The sequence below is a fragment of the Bombina bombina genome, chromosome 7 (assembly GCF_027579735.1).
Source record: "Bombina bombina isolate aBomBom1 chromosome 7, aBomBom1.pri, whole genome shotgun sequence".
Taxonomy (NCBI): domain Eukaryota; kingdom Metazoa; phylum Chordata; class Amphibia; order Anura; family Bombinatoridae; genus Bombina; species Bombina bombina.
In genome coordinates, this window is record NC_069505.1 from 186,685,607 (window position 1) to 186,706,355 (window position 20,749).

At 36.9% G+C, this 20,749-nt stretch overlaps 1 protein-coding gene across 1 annotated transcript; it reads left to right on the top strand.

Moving 5' to 3' along the window:
- Window positions 1–1,018: 1,018 nt before the first annotated feature.
- On the top strand, window positions 1,019–20,116 carry MRPL23 (mitochondrial ribosomal protein L23). The gene is made up of 5 exons (XM_053720505.1): window positions 1,019–1,170; window positions 1,294–1,416; window positions 3,575–3,657; window positions 3,990–4,063; window positions 19,678–20,116. Exons 1-5 carry the CDS (start codon window positions 1,154–1,156, stop codon window positions 19,840–19,842), a joined length of 462 nt encoding a protein of 153 aa, XP_053576480.1. The 5' UTR covers window positions 1,019–1,153; the 3' UTR covers window positions 19,843–20,116.
- The last annotated feature ends 633 nt before the right edge of the window (window positions 20,117–20,749 follow it).

The following is a 20,749-nucleotide window of genomic DNA, read 5'->3' on the forward strand; positions in this document are numbered from 1 at the left end:
ATATGTGATACCAAACCCGCGCAAATATTGGCGTCGCCGGCTTTTGCGGGCGACGATTTTTATCGGATGGACCCCCTAATCTCTACCAGTTTTACAAGTAATGTTACCAAAAAAAAGGGCTCAACAAAATATATATATAGAAGCACAAATGTAAATATAATTATATATTCTGGGGCCTGCTTAAAAAAACAAAACACAATATATAATTAGTGCCGGTCACTCACTGAAATAGATGACTAGGGGCATTTTTTTCTTTCATGATTCAGATAGAGAATACCATTTTAAACAACTTTCTAGTTTACTTCTATTATCTAATTTGCTTCATTCACTTGATTTTCTTTCCTGAAAAGCATATCTAGATAGGCTCAGTAGCTTCTGATTGGTGGCTGCACTGCAGATAGATGCCTCATGTGAATGACTCACCAATGCGCATTGCTATTTCCTCAACAAATAATATCTAAAGAATGAAGCAAATTAGATAATGGAAGTAAATTGAAATGTTGTTTGAAATTGTAATCTCTATCTGAATCATGAATTTGTTGGGGGTTTAATGTCCCTTTATCTGTAAGCACAAAATAACACAGAACTGGCTTATCACTGGGGTGGGGTAAGGTTCAGCAGTGAAACCACTTGAACACCCCGGTATGTTTACTTTACGCCCTTGTGCCCAATGGGTGGCAACATTACCAATGGGAGCAAGCGGTAAATTACTTGGCCTACTGCTACAAATCACTCTGCAGTTAGGCAGTTTGCAGCATACTCAGGTAGCAGCTTGTGCTACAGCCTCACTAGGGATCACGAGAACAAGCACAATTCTGAGAGGTTGAGACAAATGCACGTGAAATAACGAGAGCACGATGTTGTTGTCTAGGCGGCTTAGCGGCTGAGTCACTCTGTACAGTCTCATTACTATGATAAAGTGCGCATGCTCACATCTCCAGTGCACTGCGCATGCTCACATCTCCAGTGCACTGCGCATGCTCACACCTCCAGGCTCGTCATTAGTCATAACCACGCCCCCTCACCTGCAGCACGCTGTTTTGTGGCTGTGACCTGTGTTCTGTACTCCCAGGCGACAGAGGGCGCTCTTTTGTTCCGACACACCTTGACGTTCATGTGACCGCCGCACTCAGGACAGTAGACACTGTGGAACATGGCGCGGCAAGTAGTGTGAGTATCTTAACCCTGTAGTGACCGGGGAGATGCTCTATCCCCTAGTTATGTCCTTGTCATACAGTTGCTCCTTTCTGTGCCAGCGTAAGGTCATGACCTCAGTTATTTTCTGTTTCTCAGGTACCCGCTGTACCAACTGGGTAACCCGCAGCTCCGAGTATTCCGGACAAACTTCACCATGACCCTGGTGAGACCCGGGAAAGTGCAGCCCCCGGACACGGTGCAGTTCCGTATACCGCTAGAGTGAGTACAGGTATATACACACACCACATCGCTTGTCAGGTTGTCATGCCATAAGCATTGCATTGTGTACACCTGTAATATACAGCTACCCATAGGGGTTATGCTGCCCTCTCTGAACCTGTAATGATTACACCCCAATATACAGCTATCTGTAGGGATAATATAGCCCTCTATATACCTGTAATGATTACACCTCCATATACAGCTATCTGTAGGGATAATGCTTATGCAGCCCTCTATATACCTGTAATGATTACACCTCCATATAAAGCTATCTGTAGGGATAATGCTTATGCAGCCCTCTATATACCTGTAATGATTACACCTCCCATATACAGCTATCCATAGGGATAATGCAGCCCTTTATATACCTGTAATGATTACACATCCCATGTACAGCTATCCGTAGGGATAATGCAGCCCTTTATATACCTGTAATGATTACACATCCCATGTACAGCTATCCGTAGGGATAATGCAGCCCTTTATATACCTGTAATGATTACACATCCCATGTACAGCTATCCGTAGGGATAATGCAGCCCTTTATATACCTGTAATGATTACACCTCCCATATACAGCTATCCGTAGGGATAATGCAGCCCTTTATATGCCTGTAATGATTACACCTCCCATATACAGCTATCCGTAGGGATAATGCAGCCCTTTATATGCCTGTAATGATTACACCTCCCATATACAGCTATCCGTAGGGATAATGCAGCCCTTTATATACCTGTAATGATTACACATCCCATATACAGCTATCCGTAGGGATAATGCAGCCCTTTATATACCTGTAATGATTACACCTCCCATGTACAGCTATCCGTAGGGATAATGCAGCCCTTTATATGCCTGTAATGATTACACCTCCCATATACAGCTATCCGTAGGGATAATGCAGCCCTTTATATACCTGTAATGATTACACCTCCCATATACAGCTATCCGTAGGGATAATGCAGCCCTTTATATGCCTGTAATGATTACACCTCCCATATACAGCTATCCGTAGGGATAATGCAGCCCTTTATATACCTGTAATGATTACACCTCCATATAAAGCTATCTGTAGGGATAATGCTTATGCAGCCCTCTATATACCTGTAATGATTACACCTCCCATATACAGCTATCCGTAGGGATAATGCAGCCCTTTATATGCCTGTAATGATTACACCTCCCATATACAGCTATCCATAGGGATAATGCAGCCCTTTATATAGCTGTAATGATTACACCTCCATGTACAGCTATCCGTAGGGATAATGCAGCCCTTTATATAGCTGTAATGATTACACCTCCCATATACAGCTATCCGTAGGGATAATGCAGCCCTCTATATACCTGTAATGATTACACCTCCATATACAGCTATCCATAGGGATAATGCAGCCCTTTATATACCTGTAATGATTACACCTCCCATATAGAGCTATCCGTAGGGATAATGCAGCCCTCTATATACCTGTAATGATTACACCTCCATATACAGCTATCCATATGGGTAATTTAACTCTCTTTACACCTTCAATTAATATAAAGCTTTTAAGCCAAGGCACTAGAGAGTTAAAGGGTCAGTCTACTCCAGAATTTGTATTGTTTTAAAAGATAGATCGTGTCTTTAATCCCCAGTTCTGCATAACCAATTTCCCTCTTATCTTAGTTCTTTTGATAGACTTGCATTTTAGCCAATCAGTGCTGACTCAAAAATAACTCCACGGGCGTGAGCACAATATTATCTATTAGACACACACAAATTAGCTCTGTCTAGCTGTCAACCTGTCAAAATGCACTCAGATAAGAGGTAGCCTTCAAGGGCTTAGAAATTAGCATATGGTCCTACCTATATTTAGCTTTCAACCAAGAATACCAAGAGAACAAAGCAAATGTCATGCTAAAAGTAAATTTGAAAGTTGTTTAAAATTGCATGCTCTATCTGAAATTTTTTGACTAGACTGTCCCTTTAATGCTCTGTGTTCCTGGCTAATGACTCAAACACTGGTAGAGAGCTATACAACTAAAGTAAATGTATTTAAAAGTTCAGATGGGGTAGCTATGCTCATGACAGGGGGATACAAACCCTTTAATGTTTCATTGATGTGAAAAGGCATCTAACTAATTGTATTTGTCTTTATCTTCTTCTTTATTCAGGATGACTAAGCTGGATGTACAAAACTACCTGCAGTCTATTTACAACGTTACGGTATCTGCAGTACGGACTCGCATCCAGTACGGTAAGTAGGCTGATAAAGGGTGCAGTACAGTGAATAGGCTAATGAAGGGCGCCGTACACGCTCGCATCCAGTACAGCAAGTAGACTGATGAAGGGCGCCATACACGCTTTCATCCGGTAAAGCAAGTAGGCTGATGAAGGGCGCAGTACACTCTCGCATCCGGTACAGCAAGTAGGCTGATAAAGGGCACCGTACACGCTCGCATACGCTACAGCGAGTAGGCTAATGAAGGGCGCGGTACACGCTTGCATCCGGTCAAGCGAGTAGGCTGATGAAGGGTGCTGACTGTGCTGTTGTACTACTAGAAGACTAATACACATCCTCTTCTGCAGGTAATAACAGGAAAAGAAACCACTTAAACCAGAAAGTGAAGCGTCCTGATTTCAAAGTAGCTTATATTCAGCTGGTGAGTAATGCAGGTTGTTTCCCATTATGATGCAGCTCATACACTGAGACTGCTCTCCCAAAAAAACAGGCGTGTTTAAGACCTCTGTCATCAACATACGTCTCTCCTTATTACCACATGCACCCAGTCTGCTGTTCCTTTCTGTAGATGACACCTGCACTGCTATTTGCCTCTACACAAACAAACTTGCGATCAATGGCCAATCGGCTATTGCTCCACTCCCCCTCTATGTTCTTTTTGTGGGCAGCACAAGCTGTCAAACAGGTGCTTAAATGGACATGAAACTCCAAAACATAACTTATGGTTCAGAGCATGCAATTTAAACCAAAAAAACTAATTTACTTTAACACATTTGTTCTGTTATCCGTTATTGAGTAAATCTAGGACTACAGTAGTGTGTATGTGTCTCTATTGCAGCAATGTTTGTAACAGTTGCAGCAGGGAGGGCAACTGGTGGCCCTAAGGTCATGTGACCCTCTGCTCTAGTTTTTGTTGCATATCTGATAATGTCTGTTGTCCCATGAAAAAGCTGAACTAAAGATGTGTGCGTTGATGTGGTTATAACTCTGGATAGGAGGATAGCAGACCTGGCCCTGAACATCTTTAGTAAATATATTACTTGATTGTTTAAAGGGACACTGAACCCAAATTTTTTCTTTTGTGATTCAGATAGAGCATGACATTTTAAATAACTTTCTAATTTACTCTATTATCAAATTTTCTTTATTCTCTTGGTATCTTTATTTGAAATGCAAGAATGTAAGTTTAGATGCCAGCCCATTTTTGGTGAACAACCTGGGTTGTCCTTGCTGATTGGTGGATAAATTCATCCACCAATAAAGTGCTTTCCAGAGTCTGAACCAAGAAAAAAGTTTAGATGCCTTATTTTTCAAATAAAGATATCAAGAGAACAATGAAATTGATAATAGGAGTGAATTAGAAAGTTGCGTAAAATTGCATGCTCTATCTAAATCATGAAAGAAAAAAATTGGGTTCAGTGTCCCTTTAATAACCACTCATATGTATGTGGCCCTTAAGATTTCTAAAATATTGGCCATTGCTAAGTTGTACATTATTTGCAAACACAGCTGCAGCTGCCATAGCCTGCTAAAGACACATTCACATGTACATTCGCATTCTGGAGAAATATGAGGGCGCTTTTTATTTTTAACAATGACAGTGGGTGGTACACTAAGCGCCTGCCTCAAGGACCCTGGCTCTGGATATTGGCTCCTAGTAGCCAATAGAATAAATGAGTAGAAAAGGGTTGGAACCAAAGCGCCTGAAAGGCCGGGTCTGGACAGAATTTAAACAGATTCACTTAAAAAGTAGAGTTTACACTTTAATTCGTTTACAAACATGGATCCATGTTACATAACAAGAAACTTAAAATAGTTTTGGTTTTTCAGTTTATGGTTTATTATCAGCACTTTTTGGAGTGAACACTTCAATTTGGACTTAATATTATCGTTTGGAGGACTATTTTTGTTCACTTATTTATTGTGATTTGCTTTTTGTATATGTCATCACTATGTTTTGAAATGTTTATTACCTGCATCAATATTTTATTCAAGGTTTAGTACTCATCACTGTTATATTTACACTACCACTTCAATTTTTTGATCACATTTTATATCACATATTTTATCACCACAAGTGTATTATTTTTCCAACATAGAAGGATTTGGTATCCTCTAGCACAATTTTGCACACATACGCCACTCACATAATTAGGGAATATTAGACATTAAGGCACCTAACATCTAGAAAGGTGACCGCCGTACTCAGAATGACTGGGAAACAGTCCGGATAAAATTTGTATAAAATTTGTATAAGAGGTTCCTCAATAATTATCCTATTGTTCAAAGAACACCTAGAGATACTGGGATACCAGTATAGACAGGTCTGTACCAGTTACCTTAAGAGAATCATCAGTTTTTTTATCTATTTTTAAGAATTTTATTGTTGTTAAAATTTTAAGTTTCTTGTTATGTAACATGGATCCATGTTTGTAAACGAATTAAAGTGTAAACTCTACTTTTTAAGTGAATCTGTTTAAATTCTGTCCAGACCCGGCCTTTCAGGCGCTTTGGTTCCAACCCTTTTCTACGCTTTTTATTTTTATACAGAAAAGGTGGTGGCTTCATGTAATAAACTTCATTAGAGATGGTAAACACAGAATTCAAAACTGCAGAGGAACGTGCATAAGGCTAGCTTAAAGGGACAGTCTACTCCAGAATTTTTATTGTTTAAAAAGATAGATAATCCCTTTATTACCCATTCCCCAGTTTTGCATAACCAACACAGTTATATTAATATACATATTACCTCTGTGACTACCTTGTATCTAAGCCTCTGCAGACTGCCCCCTTACCTCAGTGCTTTTAACAGACAGTTTAGCCAATCAGTGCAGACTCCTAAATAACTCCATGGGAGTGAGCACAATGTTATCTATATGGCACACATGAACTAGTACTGTCTAACTGTGAAAAACTTTCAAAATGCTCTGAGCTGAGAGGCGGTTTTCAACGGTATTAGAAATCAGTTTGAGCCTACCTAGGTTTACCTTTTCAAAAATACAACCAAGGAAACAAAGCAAATTTGATGATAAAAGTAAATTGGAAAGTTGTTTAAAATTGCATGCCCTATCTGAATCATGAAAGTTTAATTTTGACTAGACTGTCCCTTTAAAGGGACACGGAACCCAATTTTTTTTCTTTCATGATTCAGATAGAGCATGCAATTTTAAACAACTTTCTAATTTACTCCTATTATCAATTTTTCTTTGTTCTCTTGCTATCTTTATTTGAAAAAGAAGGCATTAAGTTTTTTTGTTTGTTTCAGTACTCTGGACAGCACTTTTTCATTGGTGGATGAATTTATCCACCAATCAGCAAGGACAACCCAGGTTGTTCACCAAAAATGGGCCGGCATCTAAACTTACATTCTTGCAGTTCAAATAAAGATACCAAGAGAATGAAGAAAATTTGATAATAGGAGTAAATTAGAAAGTTGCTTAAAATGCCATGCTCTATCTGAATCACAAAATAAAAAATTTGGGTACAGTGTCCCTTTAAGAAAACAAACAGTAACCTGTAATATCGGGAGACGTAATGGGCCTTTTTGGTTCTTATCTACTGTCAAATTCTATGTTTCTATTGTGAGCCTAGCTAGGTTTACTTTTCAAGAAAGGATGCCAAAGAACAAAGCACATTTGATTATGGAGCATGCAGTTTTGAAAAATTCCCAATTTATTTTGACCTGAATTGTGAAAATGTAAGAGACAGTCAAGTCATGATTAAAGGGATAGTCTAGTCAAAATTAAACTTTTATGATTTAGATAGAGCATGCATTTTTAAGCAACTTTCTAATTTACTCCTATTCATTTTTCTTAGTTCTCTTGCTATCTTTATTTGAATGTAAGCTTAGGAGCCAGACCATTTTTGGTTCAGAACCTGCATAGCGCTTGCTAATTGGTGGCTACATTTAGACACTAATCAAAAAGTGCTACCCAGGTGCGGAAACAAAAATGCTCCGGCTTCTATGCTTACATTTCAGCTTTTTCAAATAAAGACAGTAAGAGAACGCAGAAAAATTGATAATAGGAGTAAATTAGAAAGATGCTTATAATAAAAAAATAAAAAATGCATGCTCTATCTGAATCATGAAAGTTTTTAATTTTGACTAGACTATTCCATTAAGATTTGTGCACATTTAGATAATGTAAGTGAATTGGAAAGTTGTTTAATATTGTGTGCTCTGTCTTTTCATATACACACTTTCTGAAGCACCAGCAAGATTCTCAGGATATACGTATATGCATTTTCTGATTGGCTGATGGCTGTCACATGATGCTTTAGGAAGAAAAATGTAACTGACATTTGTCAGAAAAAAAACTACTATTCATTTGGAATTTAAAGTGCTTTTGCATTGTCTCTTTATTATTCATGTATTACTTATGCTAATGTACTGTTTAGTGGTTCTTTGATTGCAAGTTTAAAGTCACAATTAGTGTGCTAAATACTCGCATTTAAAGTGAAGGTAAACTTTAGTGAATATGAGCCCGTTTTTTAAAAATACTATTAAAAACAGGGGCACTTTCATTCATCAAAGTTTACAAAGCAGCCGTTTTGATTGGAGGAAGCTGGATTAGTCATTGATGACGTACGATGAGAGGATCTCCGGGTGGGGGAAGCTGCTCTGGCTGTGAAAAAAGCAAAGGTAAGTTTTGATTAAAAAAACAAACAAACAAAAAAAACCGGCTGCTTTCTAAACTTTGATAAATGAAAGTGCCCCTGTTTTTTAATAGTATTTTAAAAAAACGGGCTTTCATTCATCAAAGTTTACCTTCACTTTAAAGGGACACAACTCAAATTTTTTTCTTTCGTGATTTGGATAGAGCAGCAACTTTCTAATTTACTTATCAATTTTTCTTTGTTCTCTTGCTATCTTTATTTGAAAATGAAGGCATCTAAGCTAAGGAGCCAGCCAATTTTTGGTTCAGGACCCTGGACAGCACTTGTTTAGTGGTGGGTGAATTTATCCACCAATCAGCAAGAACAACCTAGGTTGTTCACTAAAAATGGGCCGGCATCTATTAAAGTAATTTTACTGCTAATTATTCCAGATTGATAGCATTTAAAATCCTGATTATATATATATATATATATATATATATATATATATATATATATATATATATATATATATATATATATATATATATATATATATATATATATATATATATATATATATATATTCTTTTCAAAATAGGACTGCACTCGCTGGATTTAAGCATAAAACTTATTTTATTGTGGTAACGTTTCGGAGTCCACAGACTCCTCTGAGGAAGGAGTCTGTGGACTCCGAAACGTTACCAAAATAAAATAAGTTTTATGCTTGAATCCAGCGAGTGCAGTCCTATTTTGAAAAGACTGAATATTACTGACCTGGCACCCTGGTTGATGACTGGAGGAGATTGAGAGTGCAGATACACATGGAGGAGATATATATATATATATATATATATATATATATATATATATATATATATATATATATATATATATATATATATATATATATATATATATATATATATATATATATATATATATATATATATATATATATATACACACACACATGTATTAACATCTATGCTGTTTTTTTTAACAATGGGTTTATTGTAATTGCCATTTAATCTATTACAAAATGTTAATCCTATATATATATATATATATATATATATATATATATATATATATATATATATATATATATATATATATATATATATATATATATATATATATATATATATATATACACACATTTCTATGTAGTGTTCAAATGATATAAAATCCAGCAGATCATAGACTGTTATATAGTTATTTACATTTTTTTTTTTTTTTTAATTTAAGTAGTATATCATAACATATGTCTTTGCTGGCCAAGTTTTCATTGCCCCACTTACATAGCATGGGGTCAATTTGCATGTGAAATGCAAATGGTTACTTTTTCACAAAACATATCATCTAGACTAGACTTCTAGGCAGCGTTGTAAGGAGTAGGAAGTTTATCACACATTTACAGGTAGTAAAACATATGGTCTCTTGAAATGGCTGTTAAAGTTAAATAAACCAAATGTTTTATTGTCCTCACTTGGGTGTTTAGAATAACTTTGCATACTAAATGGGGGGGAGAACTGAACATGAGTGAAGTCAATTTTTCTGAATGAATGAATCATTTGCTACTGACTAGCCAAATATATGATTAAAATATATATATTTATTAACCTTACATATACCTTGACAAGCTGCTTAAGGGATATGTGCTAATCTAGGTTTTTGATTGTGACTCAGCCACTTTAAAGGACATAAAAACCTCTTGCTTTTGTATAAAAAAAAATCTGCTTGTCTCACGCTCCCTAGAAATGCCAAAGCAAATTTAGTAACCTGCAGATGCTTCAAATGAAAAATAGCTGGTTAGGAAGCTTGCAGCATTTTGAAAACGTAGGCTATATAATTTGCATTATGGCCTCTAGATTGTGCACAAGCAGTACTAGGTGTTTTATAGCCCTTATATACACCTGTGAACTTTTAATCTAGGGATAGGCAGACACCTAGACTTACCGTATATATTGTAATAAACTGCCTGCCTTTTTCCTGCACTCAAGGGTCACACATACTGGGGACAAGCCTTTGGTCTAGGCAACATATGTGGGAGCTGTGTACTTCCCTACAGACACGGTTCTTGTGATCCTTTATTACTGCTGTATCTGTCCTTACTGACAGCATCCAGACATCAGCTTCCCTGACTTTCAGATCCAGGTGCCTTTTACTCCTCTCCAGCACAAGTGATGCCCAGTCCATAGTTTTTGTATAAATGTCATCTCCCTTTACAACCCATATTTGAATGATGTGGGGTTTTTCTCTTTCCATAGATCTGTAATGGGGAAGTTTAATGCAAACCTTAAAGTGAAAGTAAATCCTAGCGTTTTACTATTGAAACAAATAAAGGGCACTTTCATTCATGAAGTATAAGATACTTCATGTGGAAAGCTCCTTAAAATCAAATAAAAGGAGCTTTCCACATGAAGTATCTTATACTTCATGAATGAAAGTGCCCTTTATTTGTTTTAATAGTAAATCCTAGCGTTTGTACAAAGCTAGGATTTACTTTCACTTTAACATGATTCAAAGATTTGTATTTTGTTTATTTTTACTTTAAAGGACCACTCAATGCAGTAGAAATGCATCATTAACAAGTGCATAATAAAAAGACAATGCAATAACACCTACTCTGAATTTCAAAACAAGCAGATGTTTTTTTCTTTTCTTTCTGACAAATGTATTTCTACCATATTCCGGTCCCCTGTATCATGTGACAGACATCAGCCAATCACAGACTAATATACCTTGTGAGCTTTGCACATGCTTAGTAGGATCTTGTTCCCCAGAAAGTTTGAATATATAAAAAGACTCTGCATAATTTCATAATGGAAGTAAATTGGAAAGTCTCTTAAAACTGCTGCTCTATCTGAATCAAAAGTTTATTTTGACTTGAGTGTCCCTTTAATGCCCCTTGAGAATGTTATGTTTGAACATTAGGGGGTTAAACAAATAGCTTATGAGTAAGACACAGGCAGTGATTGGTGGTTACTGGAATATACCACTTATTATTGGCTCACTGGCTGTGCCTTGCTTACAAGCTTGGTCAGGACTTTATTCCTTTCACAAGGACATAGCTAAACAATTAAAAAGGGACAGTAATGCAATAATAGAATGCTCCTATTCAATTAGAGCATGTTGGGAGGTGGGGGCGGGACTAGCTACCAAAGTGACAAGACATGCGTCTCATGAGCTCCTACTAACAAAACTGCTTTCAGGGATAAATTTATATACATAATAATACACATATATACAGTAGTCTTGAGACTGTGAAGATACAACATCTAAACTTGACAATGGGTAAGGATTTTTGTTCAATTGCCATTGGTACAGAGGGACTATCCCGCAACAGCACATGGGTTCTAGTCTTAATGACGACTTGCTAGTCTGAAAAGGAGAGTATATCAGGAGCGCTACAGCTAAAGGTGCTAGGAGATGAGACTATATAAATAAAAATGGCATAGACATTTAGCGTATCTTAAAAACTAGCATAAATTTAATGCACAGCAAATAATACACAAATATGAATAAAAACGGACGTCTCCGTGAGTAAAAGTTCTTAAGTTGCCGCCATATGATTATTGTATTAGCAGAAAGAGTTCGTGGTACAAATAAATGACAGTCTGGTGTACACTTACAGTATCCTTAATGTGTGTTGGTTTGCTAGCAAACAGGGGCTTACCCCAAACTTTCCATGAGTTGGTTACAGCCGTTAGCGTGATGACACCGCTAATGTGGGCGCTGTCTCAGATTGGCTCTTCTGATTGGTCCAAACTCGGACCCAGTCAGCAGCGGTAGTGGTGACTATTACAGCTAAAGTGTAGCAATTGTCCGATGATTAATACCAAACTCGGACCCGGTCAGCAGCAAACAGGGGCTTACCCCAAACTTTCCACTCGATGTCCTCCATGAGTTGGTTAAAGCCCTTAGCGTGATGACACCGCTAATGTGGGCGCTGTCTCAGAATGGCTCTTCTTATTGGTCCAAACTCGGACCCGGTCAGCAGCGGTAGTGGTGACTATTACAGCTAAAGTGTAGCAATTGTCCGATGATTAATACCTGCTCTTAGTGCTAACTAGCACGCAGGTACAAAATTAAAGATGAAAACAAGCTTGGTTATCCGATGAAAAGTTCAGAGAGTTAGTTGCAAGTCTTTCCAATCACTAGTTATTATAGCGATATTGCACAATCCTCAATGAACACTGTGGTAGCTCCAGCTTCAAAAATAGTAATCTCAGTAGTAGTTGCAGCACATCGACGCGTTTCCCCCTCTACAGGGCTTTCTCAAGATGATTAGACTGCAACAGGTATGTCTTTATTTAAAGGTTAGTTTGCTTCTCATTGGTTGTGAAACACCTGGGAGTGTTATCCAAGGCGGTCTTAGTATTTAAGGTAGTATTGGCAAGTAACCATATAGCTTAGGTAACTTCATATCTATAATCACTCACATAGTTATAAAGGTGGTTTCTATTACTGGATTTCACAGAACTCCCTTAAAAGTGATATTAAAAATTGATACTTTAAAATTAATACTTAAAATTAGTATTGTATCTATTACTAAATAACTTATGTTAAAATTATTTGCTAAAAGGCAATAAATGCTTAAAAATAATTAAAACTAATTAGAAAATAATAATCATGTTAAGAGTCTAAATTGAGATTGTGCATTACATAATAATGTTTAGTCAAATAAAAATGGAGAGATGTCTAATTCCGAATTTAGACCAGCAGGGAACAGGGTGTTATGTCTGTAAATCAGTTCTGCCTCTTTTATTTTCAAAAATGTTTCTATATTTCCCCCCCTCCAATTTTGTTTCACATGTAAAATCCCCCAATATTTTAGATCTTTAGTATTGCCCTTGTGTACAGTTTTAAAGTCTAATCATCTTGAGAAAGCCCTGTAGAGGGGGAAACGCGTCGATGTGCTGCAACTACTACTGAGATTACTATTTTTGAAGCTGGAGCTACCACAGTGTTCATTGAGGATTGTGCAATATCGCTATAATAACTAGTGATTGGAAAGACTTGCAACTAACTCTCTGAACTTTTCATCGGATAACCAAGCTTGTTTTCATCTTTAATTTTGTACCTGCGTGCTAGTTAGCACTAAGAGCAGGTATTAATCATCGGACAATTGCTACACTTTAGCTGTAATAGTCACCACTACCGCTGCTGACCGGGTCCGAGTTTGGACCAATAAGAAGAGCCATTCTGAGACAGCGCCCACATTAGCGGTGTCATCACGCTAAGGGCTTTAACCAACTCATGGAGGACATCGAGTGGAAAGTTTGGGGTAAGCCCCTGTTTGCTGCTGACCGGGTCCGAGTTTGGTATTAATCATCGGACAATTGCTACACTTTAGCTGTAATAGTCACCACTACCGCTGCTGACCGGGTCCGAGTTTGGACCAATCAGAAGAGCCAATCTGAGACAGCGCCCACATTAGCGGTGTCATCACGCTAACGGCTGTAACCAACTCATGGAAAGTTTGGGGTAAGCCCCTGTTTGCTAGCAAACCAACACACATTAAGGATACTGTAAGTGTACACCAGACTGTCATTTATTTGTACCACGAACTCTTTCTGCTAATACAATAATCATATGGCGGCAACTTAAGAACTTTTACTCACGGAGACGTCCGTTTTTATTCATATTTGTGTATTATTTGCTGTGCATTAAATTTATGCTAGTTTTTAAGATACGCTAAATGTCTATGCCATTTTTATTTATATAGTCTCATCTCCTAGCACCTTTAGCTGTAGCGCTCCTGATATACTCTCCTTTTCTGATTTTCTTATTAGCTATTTTTGGGAACACATAGGTATTCTCAGGAGTTTGGTGTTTTTCACCCTGCGCTCACTGGTTTAATAATATTTGTTCTGTTTTGACTTGCTAGTCTGATCAGATAAACTCTTTATATGCAACTATTCATGAATCTCTTAAACACAACACAATGTGAACGCAAGTGTTAATGTTTCTATGACAAAGTTTATAGCTCTATTGCCATAGTAGAATTTGCTGGTAGGTCCCTTTTTTTTATTTTTATACCTGACGAGGTAAACTGACACTTATAAGGTTAACATACTCTGGGAACCACTTCTTGGGACCCTTTTTTCCCCTAACATATGGATATAAGTACATTTATCCAAGTAAAAGATTGTAGTGATCTCCGTCACTGTTCATTATCCAATCTTTGCAAATGTTGCTCACCTATCTTTACCCCATACTTGCCAAAATATGGTAAAAGTTTATATTAGTTACTGTAAATAGTGATGAGGTTAAGTAAATGAGAGCAGAAATTGTCTATAGTTCTATATAATTTTATAATCTGAACACAAATGCAGCTAGAAACTATCTTTATATTTTCTTTTACTATTATTTATTATTTGGTTTATTTACTATTACATGTCTTGCATTGTTCTGTACAAACCTGTTGCCAAGTTTGCAGTCACGCTGAAAATGACCTCCCAGTAGTATTGGGTCTTCCATGCAACTTAACACATGATAGTGAGCATTAGACAATATTTTCTCTACCCTATTAAGGGATATCTTTGCTTATCTATTTCTCCAGCTTGTCATACTGACCAAAGTTAGGTTTAGTTTTGAGCCCTAGGTGCAATAGGATTTTAGATCTGCTCTACATAAGCAGTTAAAATAATACGCTGATGTTAAACACTAATAGCAAATACCAATATAGTATTTAGGTCTTATATTACTTAAAACTGAAATGTGTACAAGTCCTACCTTCATTCAGATGAAAACCTCATATCAACCTATATGGTACACTATATTCTAGTCTATATTTTGTACAGTTATTTAAACATCTATAGTAATGTCCTGCCAAATCCTCTCCCCCAGATTGGGCTTACAGATCCCGCCAAATCCTCTCCCCCAGATTGGGCTTACAGATCCCGCCAAATCCTCTCCCCCAGATTGGACACACAAAAATGTGTGTGTTTGTGTATGTATGTATGTATATATATATATATATATATATATATATATATATATATATATATATATATATATATATATATATATATATATATATATATATATATATATATATATATATATATATATATATATACACACACAGTCTACACACCCCTGTTAAAATGTCAGGTTTCTCTGATGTAAAAAAATGAGACAAAGATAAATCATTTCAGAGCTTTTTCCACCTTTAATGTGACCTATAAACTGTACAACTCAATTGAAAAACAAACTGAAATATTTTAGGTAAAGGGAAATTAAAAACTAAAATAATATGGTTGCATAAGTGTGAACGCCCTTAAACTAATACTTAATTGAAGCACCTTTTGATTTTATTACAGCACTCAGTCTTTTTGGGTATGAGTCTATCAGCATGGCACATCTTGACTTGGAAAGATTTGCCCACTCTTCTTTGCAAAAACACTCAAAATCTGTCAGATTGTGAGGGCATCTCTTGTGCACAGCCCTCTTCACCCCACAGATTTTGAATTATATTCAGGTCTGGGCTCTGGCTGGGCCATCCCAAAACTTTAATCTTCTTCTGGTGAAGCCATTCCTTTGTTGATTTGGATGTATGCTTTGGGTCGTTGTCATGCTGAAAGATGAAGTTCCTCTTCATGTTCAGCTTTCTAGCATAAGCCTGAAGGTTTTGTGCCAATATTGTCTGGTATTTGGAACTGTTCCTTATTCCCTCTACCTTGACTAAGTCCCCAGTTCAGCTGAAGAAAAACAGCCCCAAAGCATGATGCTGACACCACCATGCTTCACTGTGGGTATGGTGTTCTTTTGGTTATATGCAGTGTTGTTTTTGTACCAAACATATCTTTTGGAATTATGGCCAAAAAGTTCAACTTTGGTTTCATCAGACCAGAACACCTTTTGCAACATGCTTTTGGGAAACTTCTAATGTGTTTTTGCAAAATTTAGCCGGGCTTGGATGTTTTTTTTATTTATTTAAGAAAAGGCTTCCATCTTGCCACTCTACCCCATAGCCCAGACATATGAAGAATACGGGCGATTGTTGTCACATGTACCACACAGCCAGTACTTGCCAGATATTCCTGCAGCTCCTTTAATGTTGCTGTAGGCCTCTTGGCAGCCTCCCAGACCAGTTTTCTTCTCGTCTTTTCATAGATTTGGGAGGGACATCCAGTTCTTGGTAATGTCACCATATGACACATGTTGCACCATATTTTCTTCACTTGATGACTGTCTTCACTGTGTTCCATGGTATATCTAATGCCTTGGAATTTCTTTTGTACCCTTCTCCTGACTGATACCTTTTAACACTGAGATCCCTTTGATGCTTTAGACGGTCTCTGCGGACCATGGCTTTTGCTGTAGGTTGCGACTAAGAAAATGTCAGGAAAGACCTACTAGAGCAGCTGAACTTTATTTGGGGTTAATCAGAGGCACTTTAAATGATGACAGGTGTGTACTGACTCCTATTTAACATGTTTTTGAATGTGATTGCTTAATTCTGAACACAGCTACATCCCCAGTTATAAAAGGGTGTTCACACTTATGCAACCATATTTTATTTTTTTATTTTTATTTCCCTTTACCTAAAAGATTTCAGTTTTTTTTTTTCAATTGAGTTGTACAGTTTATAGGTCACATTAAAGGTAGAAAAAGTTCTGAAATGATTTATCTTTGTCTCATTTTTTTTTTACATCACAGAAACCTGACATTTTAACAGGGGTGTGTAGACTTTTTATATCCACTGTGTGTATGTGTGTATGTGTATATATATATATATATATATATATATATATATATATATATATATATATATATATATATATATATATATATATATATAAATAATGCGACGTTGTTTATTTAATAATTTTCATACAGACTATATATTTTGAGACATTTCTATATTCTAGTATATTATCTTATCATTTACTTACATAATGTCATAATTTGTAATACTAGTTATTTCGTAACATCTACACATTTTACTGCAAGATAAGTCTGAAAAATCTAATACATTGACCGTTTATTCTTTTTTAACAACTCAATAAAAAAACTTAGAGCATGTTATTGTCCCTTTAAAAAAACAAATTCAGCTACATACTCCTGTCATACTTCTTCTAACCTGAATAATGTTTTTATTAATGTATTTTTTAATTTCCCTGCTTCATGTAAACTAGTTTTTTTTTTCCCTATTCTTTTCCCTCCTGGATTCGGGCTGCAGTGTATCTTTTACTGCCCGTTATCTAAATTCTTGCTCCCCCTTGTGGCTGGTTTGCTGCTTTCTCCTATGTCCTATTATACTAAGGCTGCTACTCTCCATTGTGGTCCTATTCCTGTTGCTCTTCATGCTGAGCCTGATGGTCTTCATTTGTCACCCCCCTCCTCTAAGACCACCTTTCCCCTCAGTCTGCTAAACAAATGACGTGACTCATAGGTTGTACGTTATTAAGCGGAGCCATGTGATGTGTATAAGTGATACCGCTGCTGGATTCAGTTAGAGTCTGAATCAGAGCTCGATGCTTCCTGTGCCAGGTCTGTGATCCTGATGTTTCTTTAACCGTTCAGGCTCAAGATTCATTCTCACGAGATTCTAAGGGGCAATGGACTCGGCTAAAATATTTCTATCAGGGCAGCAGAAAAACACGTTCAGATATTTTTTTGCAATAGGTAAAAGTTAAATATTTTTAAATGTATAAAGTGAAACCTCACAGGAAGTGTCTGCAGGCTGTTGCTCATTGGCTGACTGAGGCAAACCCACAGAAAAAGTAAGATCCTAGAAATGATCATTAAAGTACAACGTGCCATTAATATGTCCCCAGAGCTTGTGCTCGGAACCCAATCATACTTGCCTAGGTAGGCTCAGGAGCAGCAGTGCAGTACTGAGAGCTAGTTGCTGATTGGTGACTACAGACACATGGCTTTTGTAATTGGCTCATCAGATGTGCTCAGCTAGCTCCCAGTAGTACTTTTCTGCTCAAGAGCTGACTTTAACTATGTGCTTAAACTCTTTTCAGGAGTTAAAGGGTCAGGAAACCCCAAAAATGATTTCATGATTTGGATAGAACATTCAATTTTAAACAACTCTTCATTTTACTTCTATTATCAAATGTGCTTCATTCTCTTGTTATCCTTTGCTGAAGGAACAGCACTGCACTACTGGCAGCTAGTTGATCTATTTAGCCAATCACAAGAGACAAATGTGTGCAAGCACCAATCAGCAGCAGCTCCCACTAGTGTAGGATATGTGCAAGAGAGCAAAGCACATTTGAAAATAGAAGTCCATTTTTTTGCTCTATCTAAATCATGCGTTTAATTTTGACTCTTATCCCTTTTAGTCAGTTCTATGTAAACAGTGTAGTTCAGCAATAATGTATTTTTCACTTTTATTTCCCTTTAATATTGTTTTCTCTCAGAGCCTTTTGGTTGCTGCTGTTCCTTCATGAGCTAACCTCTTTATTACTCTCCTGCAATGATAAAACCTTCATTCGGCATCCACAGCTTTAACACAATTGTGAGGATAATCCCCTTGTGTAGGAACCAACACTATGCATTATAGCTGAGTGTCAGACATGTGAATGTTTATAACTCCTTGTATAATTGTATTTGCTGTGTGTATAACCTTCCTCCTACCCAGTTATTCATAAGGTGATTGACAGCTACGCACATATGCTGCCCCTATGTGGCTCACCTGTCTTGTTTTTTTGTTTGTTTTTTTAATTGTATTTCTTATGCCCCTATTAAACTCGGTGATTTGAATAGGCTGCTCTCACAGATATATAGTAGACGGACATGTTCTTGTAACAAAGAAACAGCCTTTTCTCAAACAATGGGGAAAAAAGATTACAATGGTCCTTTTAAAGGGACAGTCAACACCAGAATTTTTGTTGTTTAAAAAGATAGATAATCCCTTTATTACCCATTCCCCAGTTTTGCAAAACCAACACTGTTATATTAATACACTTTTTACTTCTGTAACTAACTTGTATTTAAGCATTTTCTGACCGCCCCAAATCACATGACTTTTAGTAATTATCTATTGACTTGCATTTTAGCCAATTAGTGCAGTGTCTGCCACTAACCACGGGCGTGATCACAATGCTATCTATATGGCCTACATGAGCTAGCTCTCCCCTGCTGTGAAAAGTAAATAAAATAGAGACGGCCTTCAAGGGCTTATAAATTATCATATGTGCCTTCCTAGGTTTGCTTTCAACTAGAATACCAAGGGAACAAAGCAAAATTGTTGATAAAAGTAAATTGGAAAGTTGTTTAAAATTACATGCCCTATTTGAAAAATGAAAGTTTTTTTTTTTGGACTTGGCTGTCCCTTTAAACCAAGGAGTAGAGAGAAGTATTTCATTTGAAAAGTGGTTTTATGGCCTTTAAATAAGCCTTGTTAAAAAAATATATATATTTTAAATGAAAGCTTTTCTCTAACACTCTGATACTTTTTGTTTGTTTCAGGGGATGGGTCAAACCTTTGAGTTTCCAAATCTGTTTACTGAGAAAGAGGACACCCTAGAAACTGGCTCTTTCGAAGACCTACAGAGGGAATTTATGGAGAATGAGAAGCAACGACTGCGCAGTCAGCCCCTCAGGGGAGGAGTTAATGACTGGTTTGGACTTTAAAGGATTACGTTCAGAACTCTGTGATACTTTGGTACTACCATATATCTATGACCTGCCGAGTACTAAAACCTGAAGGCGTCAGCAGACCATGGTTTTCTGGCTGTTGGAAGGAAAGAAACACATTTGCTTCTTTCTGTGAAGCTTGATAAAGAAGGGGCAGAGAACACCATCTTGTGTCCTGCTTTATTTGGGAAGGCCCTGTTCTTTAACTTTCTTCCTTGATCCACTCTTGTGGAGTAAATTTGAAATAAACCTCTTAAATTATAATTTGAAATTTTGGTTTGTCTGACCATGGTGTAATCATTTTTTAACTTTTTCCATCTGCTAGTTTCGTTATGTACACAGACATACTGTGTATATGTAGCCTTACCACAGAAAATTAAAGGCACTAAGTTTAGATTTTAAAATGTGATTGGAAAAAAGCTGTGTAATGAGTCATTTAAGTGCAAAAACAAGTTCCTCTTTTATTAAAGGGACAGTAAAGTAAAAATGTAAGCTTTATCATTCAGAGCATGCAGTTCTAAACTACTTTCCAATTTGCTTTATTCATTCATCCTTTGTTGAAAAGCATATCTGTATATGTTTGAGAAGCATTTTTCTCTTGTTAAGTGTATCCAGTCCACGGATCATCCATTACTTGTGGGATATTCTCCTTCCCAACAGGAAGTTGCAAGAGGATCACCCACAGCAGAGCTGCTATATAGCTCCTCCCCTCACTGCCATACCCAGTCATTCTCTTGCAACTCTCAACAAAGATGGAGGTAGTAAGAGGAGAGTGGTGTATTATAGTTAGTTTTTAACTTCAATCAAAAGTTTATTTTAAATGGTACCGGAGTGTACTGTTTTTATCTCAGGCAGCATGAGAAGAAGAATCTGCCTGCGGTTTCTATGATTTTAGCAGAAGTAA